The sequence below is a fragment of the Rissa tridactyla genome, chromosome 17 (genome assembly GCF_028500815.1).
Source record: "Rissa tridactyla isolate bRisTri1 chromosome 17, bRisTri1.patW.cur.20221130, whole genome shotgun sequence".
NCBI classification, from domain to species: domain Eukaryota; kingdom Metazoa; phylum Chordata; class Aves; order Charadriiformes; family Laridae; genus Rissa; species Rissa tridactyla.
This window is the reverse complement of record NC_071482.1, coordinates 2166531-2183758: the sequence shown is the minus strand read 5'-3', so window position 1 is coordinate 2183758 and position 17228 is coordinate 2166531. Positions and strand designations below refer to the sequence as shown.

The 17228-nt window shown below is 44.5% G+C and overlaps 2 protein-coding genes across 3 annotated transcripts in view; both read left to right on the top strand.

The window, feature by feature from the left end:
- Positions 1 to 8032, top strand: part of LOC128918682 (succinate dehydrogenase [ubiquinone] cytochrome b small subunit, mitochondrial-like) — a 53237-nt gene extending 45205 nt beyond the window's left edge. For both annotated transcript variants that reach the window (XM_054223207.1, XM_054223208.1), the window contains 8 exons: positions 128 to 230; positions 1430 to 1558; positions 1682 to 1842; positions 2391 to 2558; positions 4820 to 4957; positions 5674 to 5856; positions 6877 to 6987; positions 7336 to 8032. In XM_054223207.1, the coding sequence (XP_054079182.1) occupies positions 128 to 230; positions 1430 to 1558; positions 1682 to 1842; positions 2391 to 2558; positions 4820 to 4957; positions 5674 to 5856; positions 6877 to 6987; positions 7336 to 7449 (1107 nt within the window). In that variant the 3' untranslated portion in view covers positions 7450 to 8032. The remainder of the gene's footprint in view (positions 1 to 127; positions 231 to 1429; positions 1559 to 1681; positions 1843 to 2390; positions 2559 to 4819; positions 4958 to 5673; positions 5857 to 6876; positions 6988 to 7335) is intronic.
- A 2810-nt stretch (positions 8033 to 10842) lies between these two features.
- Positions 10843 to 14922, top strand: PTS (6-pyruvoyltetrahydropterin synthase). The gene is made up of 6 exons (XM_054223259.1): positions 10843 to 10963; positions 11780 to 11859; positions 12513 to 12535; positions 13553 to 13609; positions 13930 to 14000; positions 14510 to 14922. Exons 1-6 carry the CDS (start codon positions 10890 to 10892, stop codon positions 14649 to 14651), a joined length of 447 nt encoding a protein of 148 aa, XP_054079234.1. The 5' UTR covers positions 10843 to 10889; the 3' UTR covers positions 14652 to 14922.
- The last annotated feature ends 2306 nt before the right edge of the window (positions 14923 to 17228 follow it).

The following is a 17228-nucleotide window of genomic DNA, read 5'->3' as shown; positions in this document are numbered from 1 at the left end:
CATTAGGGCCGTGATCATCAAGCTATTTTTCCTCTGACTTTCATGAAAATGACATTTAGAAAGACTGTGGCTTGCTACAGAACAACAGGAAATTTCTATACTGACTGAAAATCTTTGGCATTTGCAGGTCGACTGGAGCAAATTTGTTGCAGTGAATGGGGCCACTGCTCATCCTCATTATGCGTCTGATGGGACAACATACAATATGGGCAATTCCTATGGGAAACATGGTAAGACTGGGCATGACCAGACCTGGCTTGTGGGCAGGGTGAGCAGACTGCTTCTTCAAGGAACAGTTGTTAAAGAAACTTCGGTGTCTAAAGAGACCTTGAAATTGCTTTGAAATTGCTCTTTGTGTCAAAATGATGGCAAACCCCCATCTTAGTTCTAATTTCAGGGTGTCAATCTGTCCTGTAAAAATGACTTCTCTCAGCAATTATTTTCAGATGTTTCTGACTCTGGCCTTTGAATATCCAACAGGATATTCTCTTCCTCTCCCAAGCTTTGATGGAAAACAGGAGAATGATTTTTTTTTTTTAAAGTCCCATCCAGCATTGAAGCCTCATCCAAAGAATTTTGACAATTAGCCACACATTTTCCACTTACAATAATTGGCTTTTGATAAGGACGTTAATGATTTATACAGGAGAGAAGGTGGAATTTATTACAGTGATCTGGCTGTCTTACAGTGAAGCTGAATTTTCTGGGATATTTTTCTTCTTCCCAAAACTACGATCATTACGTCTAGTTACATCGACATGGCTGCTCGGGGCTAGCATTCATTGTTAGTTACATGAAAGCCTTCTTTTTCAGGTGCCTGAGCCTTTGAAAACAGCCACTGCCCTTTATTATGATACCTCAGGCTGGTTACGGTTCACTGAACAGTTGCCCAGTTTTGATCATTTTTCATTCTTGCTGTTTTCATTTCCTTTTGGCTTTAGCAATATCTAGCTCTGCAGCACATGCCATTTTCAGCTAGAGAGAGCAAACTACAAATTATTATTCAAATGTGCCATTCTTTCCTGCCCATATGCTCAGATTTATTAAATGAGTGGCAGTCAACACCAAGGCTCAAAGTTTTCATTTCCTTTGATACACAAGCTATGAACTTGGTTTTCTTCCTGAGCCTGTTATTATAGGATACTCTTAAGTTAACATAAGGAATGCATTGCAGACAGTAAAATTAGACAGCAGTCTACTAGACTGAGAAGATCCTTCTACTTACTTTCAAGCTTCTTTTTTTCCTAACTAATCCTCTGTTGATTGTTTTATTGACTTCATAACTGGCTTTTTGTTTTCTGCTCAGTTTAGCTGTGACCATGGTTCCTAATATTCTAGGGAAACAGAAAGGAACAGAGCCTGACTTTGGTTTCATGAATGTGGACAGTCTCATGTCTCAGTGGTGTTGAACACCCTTTCTCCTTTCCAGGGTCTAGGTATAATATCATTCAGGTCCCTCCACAAAAATCAAACTGTAATGACACGTTAGAGGGAGCGAAAGTGCTGTGCTCCCTTACTCCAATGGATAAGATGAGACCCTCCTACTATCACAGCTTTGGTAAGAATGCTTTCTATCTCAAACTCTGTGGATTTAGCCTACTGTGAGGCAGAAAGGGCTGTTCACTGCCCTGTGCCCCCAAGATTTTTTATGATCTCATTTTCCGAATACTTTTCTCTTCAGGAATGAGTGAAAACTACATCATTTTCATTGAGCAACCCATCAAGCTGAATCTCTTGCAGATTATCACTTCCAAACTCCGTGGGAAAGCCATTTCTGAAGGGATAAGCTGGGAGCCTCAGTACAACACTTGCTTCCATGTGGTGAATAAGCACACAGGGGAGGTATGTGAATGTTTGGCCTTTCCAGCAGCTGTAGCTGGAATCTTAGATCCCAAGAGAAGAGTGCTGGGTAGCAGCCACAGATAGCTGTATGAGTCAATCCATAAATTACTGCAATATAGGCTTTATAAGCATGGGTGTAGGTTTATTAGAAATGAGATTACTCCGTGCATTTTCCTCTAGTGATTTATTTATTTGCCAGCCCTAAAAGAACAGACAGAAATAAGCAGTTTGGGGTTGCTGGGACTGCAGCACAGGGACTGAAATGCAGTTCCCAAGTAGTACAGAATATAAAATGGTCAGTCATAGTCTGGGAATGTTGCTACAGGGGTGGAGTCATGACAGCAAGGGGCCTATCCTGGGCTGCTTTACATTTTGGCTTTTCTTCATCTGTTTTTGCCTACTTACTGGCTTACAGCAGCCATTCTGTAGTAACACAAAGGCACAAGACAAAGGAATGAGTGGGGAGTGAAATGGGGGAGAGAAGAGAAAACTGAGGTGTGGCTCGGATCTTTAGAGAGGAAATTTAGCCTCTCTTATGGTCACTCTAGGTGCTGCCAGGGCAGTGGTACAGTAAGCCCTTTGCTACTTTCCACCAAATCAATGCCTTTGAAGATAATGGCTGTGTGGTCCTTGATCTGTGCTGCCAGGATGATGGAACAACTTTGGCTATTTACAAACTTCAGAATCTGCGGAGGAGTGGGGAAGGTCTAGATCAGGTAAGATCTCTGCATTTGTGTTGCATAGGATCTGATGGGGCCTCATGGTGGTTGAGTTACTTTTCTGAAGCAAGGTTCAGGTTAGTAGAATGGAGAACACTATGGGGACTACAAGGCAGAGGATTTGAACTGGGGAAAGGAACCACAACTGTATGGAAAAACTAAAATTATGATCTGTTGTTATGTTGGCATTTTTCTTACTTTTTAATCTTTTAGCAGATAATCTCCATGGAGCGTTGAAACTTTTAAAACTGGTGTGTGACACAGATCTCCATCAGCCTGGGAGAATGTACTTCTGTTTTAAAATCTCATTTTTAATGACACTCATTTTCCATATCCCTGTGTAATAAAATTTTTCCCCCAAGAAAGTATGCAAAATAAGTTTTTGCATGACTTTTAAAGGGCAGAAGAAAAAGAAACCCTGTTTACTTCAGAACACCAGCCTTTACTATGTAAATCACAGAAACACAAATATTACAGAAAACCATATGTTGTTCCTCACATTCATGTCACAACATGTATTCAGATATCACTTATGTCCAACTCTGTCAAAAGCACCATTTAAAGCCATGTAAGAGGCATCATTTTGCATTGGTGATACATTGGAAAAGTAGGGGTGCTTTCAGTTTCTTGTACTGCAGGTGTGTTTATTGGAAACCCACCCTATTGTGGGTGAAGGGCAGGCATTTCTACAGCATGCTCAGACAAATCCGAACTTCCTCTGTCTATGTTCTGTCTAGAAGTAGGTCAGTTGGGATCTGAAAAATGTATAGTTGTGTCCCCATAGAGTCATTTTGTTCTGCTTTCCTCTGTTGTTTTTTTGCAAAGAAGTGCTGAACATTAATTCAAATACAGCATAGTGTTAATAGGACCATTTGCTTTGCAAACTGATTCCAGCTTTTGTTCAGCCTTCTCTGAGCACAAGAGAACTATAATTTGATCTGTCTGAAGGTATCCTTGTGTCAACCTTAGGCATGTGTTTGCAACACCCACATTCTTTAACTGGCAAGTAGCATAGTCATTAAACTGTATACATGCACGAGTGCAAGTCATTTCAGAACAGAATCTTAAATTTACACTGCATCGACAGACTAAGGCATGCCTGAGCATGATTTGTCTGTTTTCCCTGAAGCATGCTTAGTACTTTTGCTTGCTGACCAAACCATGTTTTGTCTGGCAGAGTTCCTCAACCAATCAGTTTGTTTTACATAGCCACAGTAAAAGCTTTGAAAAGAGGGTTTCAAGATTAACACATGATTAAGGTGAAGTTTCACATTGAACTGGTGAGTTACAGATTGAAGTAACTGAAAAACACCAAAACAGGGTCCTTGTCACTGATTTTTATTTAGAAGGCTTAGTATTTGGAAGTATTATGGGTTCTAGCCTTGGCTTGAACAGAACTTTAGTGGCAGTGGTGGAACTATTCCTCCCCCTGAATGTCTGCCGCACTGGGGACTGCTAGTTCGCTCTCCCCTTAGCTCCCCAAGTAAATCCACCACTACCCTAGACTTTCCAAACATGAAGTCCCTGTGTACCTGAGAACGGAAGAGGAAGATCATGCAGGCTAAATCACATAAGCTAACTTCAGGCATTGAACTGAGGCACAGTAGTCTCCTCCTGCTTGCCTTATCACCCAGGGGAGAGGAAGACTCCTTCAGAGACTGATGTAGAGCATTTAGTCAGATATTTCCAGTCATCCTCTGGACAAGCCCCTCCTTCCATTGATTTCACAGAGAGACAACATTTATGGTCTGAGATTAACAGCAAGCGGTATGGTCAGTATCTGTATCATTCTGTCATCCCCTTCTGCTTGCTACAGAGGTCCCATTTTCTGTAATTCCCCTATAAGCTCATGATCTTGGTTGGGGAAGAAGGGCTTAAGTCACACAGTCAGTGGAGCATATGTGGGGAGGCTGTAAAAAGGATCGATGTAAGTCTGTTCTAACTGAATAAAATATAGTGCAGCGTATGTCCCAGGGCTGGGTTTGGAGGATAACAATGATTTGCATGCTCAGCTCACCATTAATTACTGTGAAAGCAATGCTGACCCATTTAATTCGTTATCTTTTTGTTTTCTACTGTAAAGTATTGGAACAAGCAGAGCCCTTACCAGAACTTGGTAGAACTCATAATAGAATGAAAAAGAAGATTTCAGGGGTGGGAGGAATTTCTAAAACTTCAGAATTGTCCCTCAAAAGCGCCTTTAGCCTGAAGTGCCATTCTTGTCTCTCCATCACCATAACTTTCTGTCTCTACAATAGATTTATGACTCAACATCCCGAGCTTTCCCTCGTCGCTTTGTTCTCCCACTGAACGTGAATTCAGACACACCTGTGGGGAAGAATCTGAACCCACTGTCTTATACATTGGCAAGGGCTGTGAAAGATGCAGATGGCAAGGTATGTATTAAAGACTTATGTAACTGCATTTATGGGTGTGGTGAGATTGCCTGCAACAGTTACCATCCTGTGCTATTATCTTCTCAGATCTTGCCCACCAAGCAAGCACGCATGCAAGCAAGGTTTGGCCATTACTAAGATGGGACTTAGTGTTTTAGTACAAAGACTACCACATTACCTTAAATGAGAGGGCAAAGGCAGATTGTGATTTACCAAAGATGTTCAAGTGGATTATGAGCCTTTACAATATTTGGCCAAACTTCAGCTTCTTCAATCTCAAAATTCTCCATGCTTTCACTTGGGTACAGAAACGCTCTTTGCTTCCAGCTCTGAACAGCCCTACTGAGTAGCATTCAGTGGTATAGAACACAAGTTGTCCACTATGAGCGGAGTCATCTCTGTGTGTACTGTGTATATCAGATTGATGAGCACTGGACCTGTGATTTTCTGAGCTAAGAGTGCAGTTATATGTGGACTTGCTCCTGTTTTTCACATTAGACTGATCCGGGAAGTTTACAAGGTCTACGATGACGAGTCAGTTCTTTGGGTGAAACAGATAAGGGAGATGGAATTGGTACTTCCACCTGCCTCAGTGCAATGTCAAGCTCATCTTTAAACATTTCTTCTCCACAATGGTTGTGCAGTGGGTTGGTGGGACAGTCAGGTCTTCTGCCCAGTCAAAGCTAAACTGACACTTATGTAATGCATACTTCTAGGTCTGGTGCACACATGAAAATCTGCACCCTGAGGGCTTTGAAAAGGTTGGGGGCTTGGAGTTCCCCCAGATCAACTACTCTCGGTACAATGGTAGGAGGTACCGTTACTTCTATGGATGCGGTTTTCGGCATTTGGTTGGTGATTCCTTGATCAAGGTTGATGTGGAGACCAAGAATTTCAAGGTGAGGTGAAGTGAGATTATCTTTTTTCAGCAATGGGAGTCATTCCACTGAATTGACCTTGAAGATACGTCATTTACTATGCACTTTACTCTTTAGGGGTCTTTCTTTGTTCAAATGGGTCTGAGGTGAGATTCCTACTTTCATCTCTCGCCTAGCACCTTATGAACATGGCACACTTACTAAACAGGATAGGATTCTAGGTTCCTAGATAGACGATGGAACAGAAAGGGTTGGATAAATTGTGCATGTCTCTTCTAGGCCAAAGAAGAGTCATCTCGTACCAGACAGTACAGAAAATACCCAAGTAGCACAGGCAGTTGGAGATAAACTGCCACAGTATTTATGACTCAGGCAAGAAACAAGGTTTAGGATATTTCCAACTGCAAACACAAGCTGGGATTTTTCATGTGTCTCCCTTAAGCAGGGAGTAATGATCTCCAAAGTTTTAAATGCTTATTTAGAGACTGGAGGTTAGAAAGAGTTAGTAATCCTCAGAAAGAGACACCCATTTTAATTGTTCTGCTCCAGATGCAGTAACAGTACCATCCTTCAGCACAGCTTTGGGATGCTATCGCTTTGCCTGCAGTAAGAGCAGCAGCTATGCTCTCAGGTGGTGATGGTGATAGATATCCTCTCTACTGGCATGGCACCTCTCTCTCCACAGTGCCTAGGCACAACATGGTCTGCTTTAGGGTGGTGTGCCAGCTAGGATGGTGGTGTTTTCTGAGCTTGTAGCTTATACCTGTGCTGGTGCAAACGGTTGGATGAAATGAGTAATAGGAACCCCTTTTCACTGCCTGTTTGCATGATGCCTGCCACAATGGGCATGCTGTCACAACACTGGCACCATCACACTACTGGAATCAAAAGAATTAAATAAAAGGTTGAACTATAGGTTTCTTGGAGCACAGAGTATGCCTGGGTATCTTTGTGGGGAGCACTCCAACTTGCAACATTGCTAACAGTAGCAGAAAAGTATTAATGGAATGAAACACATCCTTATGTTACTGTGTTTGCTAGATTTGGCAGGAGGATGGATCCTACCCATCAGAGCCTGTGTTTGTGCCAGTGCCTAATGCCACGGCAGAAGACAGTGGAGTCATCTTGTCTGTTGTGGTCTCCCCCACTGAGGTAACTTACTGCTACTAGTTTGTCAAAGTCACATAGTATTAGCTATACTTTCTAAACCACAAAACTGCATTTGAGGCACTTTGTCAGATAGTTCTAGCACCATGGTGTGTGCCTCTGCAACTGCCAAGCACAGCCAGGCAAACTTCAAGTAGGAGTGCACCTTGGAATGTCAGTGTTTCTTGGGTGGCATCTGTAACTATCAGTGCTCCTAGCCCATTTTCTTACAGGTTTAGTCTGTATGGTCTGGTTATACGTTTGGACTCCTCTGTGGGCAACAGTTACAGTGGGTTGGACAGTGGAATGAAGTTCAGCCTGGGCATTCATTTTGGCTTTCTTTTCATCCTGCAGAACCAAAGTGCGTTCCTTCTTGTCTTGGACGCAGAGACTTTCAGAGAATTGGGGCGAGCGGAAGTTGCAGTGCAAATGCCTTATGGATTCCACGGCATCTTTACTTCCCACTGACTGAAGACCTTGTCATCTCCTGTAACTGAGGGCCAGGTCGAGCTCAGAAAGAAACCTCTGCTTTCTTTTACCTCCCACCTTTGCATTATGCCCTGGATGAAAGAAGTGCTTTTTCTCTATCATGAGCTTTGAGTTACTGCTGTATTCCTAACAATACACAGCAAAGGGTCTGAGGAAGGCAGAAGCCCCTTCGCTCAAACAGCCCACTGCTTTATCTTAATTTTCTGACTATCCTGATAGACCAGTTAGCAGCAGTTCATAAAGGTTGCCATGCTTAAGGCTTGAAAGGGAGAAAATGGAAACTATGATGACCATTACCTTCCCTTGGTAGCAATGTACTCTGAAGGGAAGGGAGTATCAGTGCTTAGGGCAGTGACTTTGGCTGAAATATGTAAAGCAGAAGAGAGGAGTAAAACCAACTAATAATATGTAGGCCCAATGAAGGGATGTAGTTTCACCCCCATTGCATAAAGACTGCTTTCAGTGAACCCCAGAAAGTAGATGTAAACACTTACAGAAGCTGTTCTTGTAGTGCTTTTCTCTGTACGCTAGTGGTGTGTCAAATAAAAGCTTGTGAAGTTTCTTTCTTCCTTTTCCTGCCCTCACGAGACCCATGATCAACTTTGTGCTGTGCCACTCTTGGTAACAGCTGCAACCCTGGCACACACCTTATTGTGTTCCATGGTCTTGTAGACACGTGTGACACATCTCTAGCATGCTCCCGCTTAAGCAGCATAGCTGGATACAGCTCTGATGGCTAACATTTCCTGCCCTTCCTCCAAATTCAATCAATACGAAATATTGTGGCCTTGATATCCTTTTGCTCCCAAGTTGAGCAGATCAAACTCAAAAACACCCTGATGTTCTGGAGGCCAGCCCAGACAGAACAGAAGCAAACGGGAGCAGTCTCACTCTATCCTAACAACCCAGCTTTATCTACTCTCTGACCTTTCTTCACCTTCCTTATAGGCCTTGGGAAAAGACAAGAGAGAGAAATAAGGATTGTACACCAGGGCTGCAGCACTGTGTGAAGGCAGATGGAGAGGCTCATGCCAAAGCTGATCTCACAAAGCCACTAGATGGCAAACAACTCCCGTTGCTGGTTCTCCAGCCCTGCCAACCGGCTGCCTCCTCTCCGCAGCCGGCCCCCTGTTGCTACCTTGCCATCTCAGTCAGGGAAATTGCCCTCCTGTAGCCTGTCGTCCACAGGGGGAGGAAACAACCCCCAGCGAGGTCACATCCCCAGAACTGGAAGCTGAATGATTCTAAGGAAGTGCTTAATTACGGCGGGTAGAGTTCTGTCACCGTTGCTGCTCTTTAAACTTCTTTTCTTGTGAGGTGAGAAGGAGAAAGGCAGTGTCTGAGGCTCACATGCAACCCAGTGTTAATTGCAACCATCCAGAGTACCCAAGGCAGGGCTGTAATCAATAATTCAGAGCAAGAAAGACACTGTGCAGTGCAGAAGTGTTTATAAAGCTGTACTTCAACAGCATGCAATCCTAGCCCCTGCCTGTGTTGTGTGTGCACAGAAGCTATACTCCACTACCTTAAGATCTGTTTTTTCTCCTGTTCCTGTTATACAGAACTCAGAGATCCTGCCCTGAGGCTTGGAGTTTTCCCTCTCTGACAAGCTGGCAGGTGCACTCTGTTATCCCTGGGGCACCAAGAATTGCCAGGAACATGCTCGATGCAGTTACCTCCATTCAAACCCTTGCAGCACTGAGAAATCCAGGTTCCACCCCCTCTCCCAAAGCTTTCTGGAAATCACTGCACCTTGCTTGAACTCCATGAATGTTATTACCAGAGTGCACTGCTGCCAATCTGTCAGATTCATAATCATCCTAGAGGTCAAATTAGTTTGCCAGGTTAGAAAGGGAATCAACAGGCCTGGCAGCCTCTTCCTGTGACTGGTGCAGGGAAGGACTGCTGTGTGCACTTACTTTATCTAAATCATCTCAAATTAGGCACATGACCAGGGAGTGGGGCATTCTCAAAGTTTAACAATAGCTCCTCCGATACCACAGTACTGTGGAGTGAACAGAGCTCAATTATTTTAGGTACCTCAGTCCCTTCAGGTGAGGATTGCTTTGTGAACTACTTCTCTTGGATTGCTGCATAAACACCTAACAAGGGCATTCAGAGCCTGCCAACTGTCCTTTGCAGACCCACCCCTGTGCACTGATGCATTTATAAACACACTTATTGCAATTGTCATAACATAACAAAACACAAGCACGTCAAACTGTTGGTCCGCAGGCCAAATCATTGCTAATGTTACCTCTACAGGCTAAATGAGAGGATGAAACACTTTGAAAGAGGAAGTCAATGAAAAGACAAAAGGCAGGCTGCACAAATTTCAGGTCTCTGATCTGGTTCTGCAACAAACCCCAGTCCTGCCCTGTAGAAAACTCCTCTGATATTTGAGCTTGTGTTGTTTCACTGATGCAATTTTTTTGGTGCACACCTCAACTCGTGCTGTTCCCGGGCCTCACATCCACCAGCCCAGCAGCCTAGATAATGCAAATGAGGAACTTTGACGTAGGCCAAGATAGTTTCTATGTATGTTCCCTAAAGCAAAATTTGAACTAAGCTGAAAAGTTAGCTCATCGGTACTCAACACCACGACTTCTCTCTGTACCATCATACCAAGTCCACTTGAATACAGATGAACAACAGCAATTTGAACTGGAAAATGCAATGCATGTTTTTTCAGTCTCACATTCCATCCTTCAGAACTGATCCTTCTCTTCCCTGGAAGCCCATGTAGAAATGTTTTAACAGCTGCTTCTTATCATCACAGTGATTCCCATGATTTTGATTGCTGTTCTCAGAGAGCTTCCAGTTTTCAGCATCACTCAGTGATTTAGCGAAAAGTGAGCTAGCAAACAGCTGGTGTAGGAAGGCATTTGCTGCAGCAGATGGTACCGATAGTCCATTGGAGCTGTTGTCATACCTCTGCATTTGGTAGGGCTAACACAGTGGTTCTTAACAGCCTTTTTTATTTTCCCTCTGTACCACTGGCTCATACAAGATCCCAGGATGCGTGCTGGGGACAAGGAGGAGCAGCCGAACTGCGACAATGGACAAAGCAGGCATTTTACAGAATCATAGAATTGGTTTGGTTGGAAGAGACCTTTAAGATCATCGAGTCCAACCGTCACCCTAACGCTGCCGAGCCCACCACTAAACCATGTCCGCCAGCACCACGCCTCCCCGTCTTTCAAACGCTTCCAGGGATGGCGACTCCACCGCTTCCCCGGGCAGCCTGTTCCGGTGCAATTCCAACCGCCCGGGCCGGCACCGCGGGGACCGCTCCCCCGCTGCGGCCCCGGCCCCGGCCGCCGGCTCCCGCGGGCGGCGCTGCCGAGCCGCGCTCCGCCGCGGGGCCCGGATGGAGCCGGCCGCGCCAGCGCGCAAGCACCGCCCGCCGCGGCCCGGCCATGGCGCCGCCCGCCGCCCGGCTGGCCCGGCTCTCCCGCACCGTCTCCTTCAGCGCCTGCCACCGCCTGCACAGGTGAGCGGCCCGGCCTCGCCGCCCCGGGACGCGGGCACGGCGGCCCTCCGCGGCGGGAAGGCAGAGCTGCGCGGGATTTGTGCGGTGCGGGTCCCCTTTCCGCAGCCGGCCGCGGGGAGGCCCGGGTGCCTGCCTGCTGTCGAGCGCTTCCCGGTTCTCCTTGGTTTGGTCCGTTTTCTGCAGCCTCCAGCGGCCGGTCCTGACTGTAGGCAGCAGTGCTTGACTAGGCTGACCGAGAACCGAAGGTTTGTTTTTAAACAGGACGAATTATGCTTGTGGTTTGTAAGCAACTCACTGTGCCCCTAATCTGTTGCCTTTTTCCTCAAAACTTACATATTCCTAAAGAGCACCTTGACCTGAAATACTGCTGAGAGTAGGCACTTGAATTTTTTCAAAGAAAAGCTTCAGAGGGGGAAGTAGGCCTTTATGCTTCTTGGAGAAGCCCCGTAAGCTTTGTTAGTTAATAATAAATAATAATATGCACAGTTTGCTCCAGGCACTTCTTCCTAGGAGCCCAAGTAATTTTGCCTTATTCATATGTGAATAGCTGTTAGTGTTTATACAGCAGCGGTATTAGGCAGTTGTTATGAAACCTGCATATATAAATACAAAACCACAGAAAAAAACCCCCAAAGCTGTTGTCAGCATCTTTTCATGGGCCCAATACTTCTCTGGTTCTGTTTGTGCCTTCTGGATAGGAAAGGAGAGTAAATTGGGAGAGTAAATAGTTGGAAAAGCTAGAAAGCAATAACAGTTGAAGTGAAGCCATAAACGTCTGTAATGGATCCTGAAATGCCATGTCTGTATTACTCACAGTAAATCACTGAGTGATGAAGAAAACCAGAAGCTGTTTGGAAAATGCAACAATCCAAATGGCCATGGACACAACTATAAAGGTAAGGAGTTGCTTACACATGTAGTCACAGACAGAGGCTGCTCTCAGGTTTGAATGCGGAATAAGCCATGGGAGAGCGGGGCCAGTCATGTATCTCAGCAGTCTGCTACAGCTTTTAGTGGCTGGTTTGGTTTTTTTCTAGGATTGGAAGGAATCCTGGGTTGAAATGACACCTTGCAGTAATTCTAGTTGGCAGCCACTTCATCCCTTTCTTTCCTTCTCTGGTATTCTGTAATGTCAGAAGACTTATAAGCTGACCTCACATCTTATGATCTCGGGGGTCTGGTGATCATGGGCACATAGGGTGTCTGCGTTGTCCAGAAGACTTTGCTGATCAAGAGACTTTGATCTTAAGTTGCAGGGCACAAGCTCTCGTAGGGAGTAGGGACTTGAGAACTCACCTCTGCCTGCAAGGGGCACTTCAGGGATAGTGGTGTGTCTCTGGGCATCAGACCTTGGAGAATGACTTCTTCAACGAGCGCTCCGAGTGATTATTCTTTATGGAGTGGATATCCGTTTTATAAAAACGGTCCCATTTTTAAGTGCTGGGAAGCCTGCACCAGTCCTTGTGGATTAGCGATGAATCCCAATCAGTAGTGTATTTTATTGCTATGTTCATGGTGTCATTGTGACCTGACTTTTTCTTTTTTTCAGTTATAGTCACTGTGCGTGGAGAGGTAAGTTAGATCAACTTCTTTTTTTTCCATTCCTTAGGGTGTCAGGATAGATGGGTCCCTGTTTTCCACAGTACTGAAGTTCTAGCTCAATTGCTAGGTTTCCCAGGGTGTTTGTGGAAACTCTGTACACATAACTGGAGAAGAAGGTTTTCTGTAATCAGTGTTGTATTCACCTTGCCTCTGATGAGGATTTGCAGGTAACTGTATTTAATCCAAGGTTTGTAATCATCCCCTGGGCACATAACTTAGTCTCACTGCAGAATGTATAGGCTCTGGTCAGACCTGTGGGGCACCTTTGGATCACTATTGAGCTAAGGGAGGCTTAGCACTTCCAGTAATTGATTCTCTCTGCTGTTTTATCGAGGTATTTTGCGGCAAATATAAAAGGAAATTCTGCTTTTGCAGTTGTTTTTCACCCTTCATCCTGTCATTGGTCTGTGTATTCTGCAGAGTGAGTTGTTCAGACTTTGGTTTTGATGTTTTCCGAACAACTTTTTGAAGATTTCCATTTCATAGGAAAGGGGGGTTCTATTCAGATCTGAAACTAAAATTTTAAAGCCTCTTCTTTCTCTACATTCGCCAAATAGGCTGTGAGCTACACCACCTGATTTTGTTCCTGGAGCTGTTCCTTCTCCAGACGGGAGGATGCCCTGAGCTCAGGCTGGTCTCTGTTTTGTCCCTGGTTGTTCAGCCCAGCAGTTTATGCCTGTTTTCCTGCTTATGGTCATGCTAGATTGTTGCTTGAAGACTGAGTGTTTCAGTGAGATTTTCGTCCCTGGTGTCAGCTTTTAGGAGAGAGTGGAACCACTGGAGTTGTTTGTATGCTGTACCTAGCCTTTGGGAACATAACAGGAGTAGAGTTGGAACTCAGCGTGTGAAGGTGGAAAGATATTCTTCTTATGGCTCAGATGTCGTGAGCGCACAGATACTCTCAGTCAGATTTGTACAGGCTCACGGCAACCTTGGTAATAAGGATGTGTAGCTAGACTACTAAGCTCACTATTGTTTTCCCTGCAGATTGACCCAGTCTCAGGAATGGTTATAAACCTGACAGACCTGAAAGAATATATGCAGGTAATAGCACTATTTTCCTACACATCTCCTGGGAGAATTGGTTAGAGCTTAGCAATTTGTCTAGTACGAGGGTGGAGACACGGTGAGTTGATGATGGTGGGAAATAAAGAAGAAATTAAGGAATGATTTAAGACTAAAAGGCATTGGCACTGTGATGGGAGGCAGTACCATGTCTCCAGCTAGAAAGTTAACACGTGGGTGTAGGGCTCTTATTCTTTTTTTACATACTGTTGCCTTGCTCCAGTCCCATTTGCATGGTAATTTGAACGCTGACTCCACTGACCAACTGGCCCAAGATTGTCACTGTTTTCTTTCTGCAGGAGGCAATCATGGAACCGCTTGACCACAAAAACCTGGATAAGGATGTGCCATACTTTGCTGAGGTTGTGAGGTGGGTGATGGAGACTCCTCGGGGCATTGACTGCAGGGTCAAAGAACAGTCTTCAAGGCTTAGTGCTACCTCTGAGAGAGCAGCTTTGATACCTTTGTGTGTAACACACCCGTGACACATAGTGGTGCATGTCAGGTGCTGGATGCCTGCCTGCCTTCCAGCCCTGCTGCTATGCAGCCTGCCTTGCTGTGCCAGGCCGATGCAGGTCTGCCGGGGCACCTGCCATCCCACATACACAGGAAGGCACCACTTGCTCACACGCGAGGAGCCCTTTGTGGACTGCCACTTGTCACGCGAGCAGCTTGGGGAGACAGATAGGACTTCTTAATTAGACCTCGTTTAATCCATGTTTGATGGCAACAGTTCAAGCCCCGCTTACATTCAGGGTCATCATGTGAAAGCTGCCCGCGTGGCTCCCTGTGGCCTTTAGCATCCCCCCTCGCCTGCTCTGGGTACAGTCTCAAATATCATTACTGTCAGTTCTGAATCTGCTCATGTTTCACTCTTAGCACCACCGAGAACGTTGCAGTATTCATCTGGGAAAACCTCAAGAAGCTCCTGCCTGTGGGAACTCTTTATAAAGTCAAAGTGTATGAAACAGACCAGAACATTGTCGTTTACAAAGGAGAAGAAACAATCTCTGAGAAGTGAAATGGGCTTCAGCCCAACTGGTCAGAAACTCTGCTGCGTAATCAGATCAGTGGATTACTTCAACCCTGCTCGCTGTATTTCCTACATCTGGCTATTGGTTATTATTACATAAGGACAAGAATTCTTGCAGCAATCTAGCAGTTTGGGTTCTCAGAATTTGTTGATTTGTTTGCTTTTTCTCAAGACATTCCTGCTTTGCCAACCCTAACTGCCAAGCTGATGTGAAATTTACAATTCTGCCATGTTAAATAAAGCAGCTTTCTAGAGAGGAGACAGCCTGGCAAAGTGTATATCCTGTCCAGTCACAAAAGGCTTTGATTTTTCTCTAATTAGACGTTGGATTCATTTATGATTTTTAATAGCTTGGGCTTTGGTGTTGTTTTGCTTCTTGATCAAATAGAGAAACATTCTGGAGAATGAGGACTACACAATTCGCTTTTTTCATTTTTCTTTTTTTTTCTTATTCCTGTGCTACAGGCTCATTTCTTTTTGCGGCTAGCTGGTATTTCTCCGTGTAAGGAAATGGTATACTAAGCAATATCTCTTGCTACAGGAGACTTTCCATTCTGCATCTGATCGTGGACAGCTGAAATAGGGGAGAACCTGTGGTACCTTGAGTCTATATCCACTTGAAGCCCCCTGAAAGCTTGTTGGCACAAGTAGCCAGATCAAGTGTGGTTTTCTTAGGGAAGTTTTGAGTTCCATAGGAACAGGATCAAACTCTGTCCTTTCATCTTTCTGGAGAAAGCAGTCTGCTCAGGTTTGTGCTGTGATGATCATCAGTTACTTGGTATTTTCATCATCAGAATGCCACATTGGGAAGGCCTTGCAGAGAAAGGAAGCGCTTGGTATGCATCAGTCATCAGGGCTGCAGGTTTCTGCTGTCACTTGCAGATTAGGAGATGCAACAGTGTTTGGCATAGGTTGTTACAAAAGGATGAGGCTGTGTGATGAGTTTAAATGAACACTAACCAGGTTATTCTGAAGATTCCTGAAATTGTAGGCATACTGTGAAAGCTAAGTGCTGGAAGGGGAGTGCATGTAAAACCAGTTAGGGAACAGTTGCTGTATAATGCCTGTGGTTAAGAGCCATAAGATCAAGTGATAGTACTGTGCATGATTATCACATGAGCAATGTCCTGAAGAGTAAGTAGGTATGCCCATGAAGAATAACTTAATGCATATCATTAAAAAGTGATATCCAGGGTAATAATTCCCTTGCTTTACAAGGAAGTTATGCATGTGAATAATGGTAGCAAACAGCATCATTCAGAAAGGTTTAATGAAGCTTGCCTAATAGTTAACCTTGGCCACAGTCTACTACAGGCTGAGGGTGAAGTATCCTTCTGTAGCTACCAGTTCTGCTAGAAAGTAGTTTTTACTCTTCCAAAAAATACTTTGACTCTTTCTTTTAAATCGTGACTGTTTTATATGAGGACAATTCTGTGCTGTCTCCTGCATTGATCCATCTTTTTTCAAACTTTCTGGATGAGCTTCTAAAAGCGAATGGTAAGAAAAGGATGGAGATGAGGGATATTCCGACCTTCCCTCTGGCAGAGGCAAAACCTCTGCCATGGGATCTCCAGCATTGGGGTTTTGTTTCCCTCTTAGAGATAGTGCTTTGGTGAATAATTGGCTGAAGGTTCATTCCAGTGTCACACAAGTAGAGAGTGCTCCATGCATCAGATAAAGGGGATGCACTGTTGCCCCTTCTCCCTCCTTTTGTCCCCCAGATGTGGAACCAGTCAGCTTTTTTCAGTGTGGGCTCTGGCCAGGGCGGTTTTGAAGCTCTTCTGAAGGCTCCTGCTGTTCTGTAGTTCACTAGTGTGATATGTCATTCCGATTTGCTAAAATGGTGTAAATCATACTGGGTGGTAGCTGATGATGATGATTCACAAAGCATTTGGTGTCTTCAGTGAGTCATGGAGACTAAAATAGATCATGTGGTGTCTTTATCAGAAGGGTAATTATCTCTTGACTTTGTTGACACAAAAACATGCAAACAAATGGTTACATCTATATAGCACAGCCCTTTGCTATTGTTGGCATGAAGTCAGGTGCTAGGCTAGAAAAAAATAGCCCACATTCCTGATCTTTTAGTGCAGTGCAACATATCCCAGACAAAGTCCCGCAATAGCTTGGGCATTTATATTGCTGTGTTGCATGTTGGAGATGTATCCATATTCTTTATTTTGATCTCTTCGGTTTAAATGGCAGCAGATCTGAGGAGATGGAAATAAATTGGTTGACTGGGTAGTCGCTTGGGTGAAGGGGGTTGTCAGTATCAGAGCTGGAATTGTAATTGACTACATCCCAAGAAATTATAGTGTATTCTGTCCCTTCTCCTGCTTAGTGGGGTCTTGATCTTCATAGGTACACATGAACTCCATGCAGAGAAGTCTCTGTTGGAATCAGCCTCCAAATTCACAAGTTAGGGAGGAAGGAATTTACTAACATAATTAAACATTAAGCATCTCTGTGCTGTAACTTAGTTACCGAGTGATGAAATTGTTTGAAGGATAACTGTTCAGGGTCCAAGACAGCAATTAAAAGGACAAAGCTGGTCCCAAGGAGAGC

Excerpts from the sequence above, each read along its gene's own strand:
- PTS (XM_054223259.1), top strand. The coding sequence starts at position 10,890 with ATGGCGCCGCCCGCCGCCCGGCTGGCCCGGCTCTCCCGCACCGTCTCC. Across the intron at positions 10,964-11,779 it reads GCCTGCCACCGCCTGCACAG|TAAATCACTGAGTGATGAAG; the intron begins GTGAGCGGCCCG and ends TATTACTCACAG. Across the intron at positions 11,860-12,512 it reads CCATGGACACAACTATAAAG|TTATAGTCACTGTGCGTGGA; the intron begins GTAAGGAGTTGC and ends TCTTTTTTTCAG.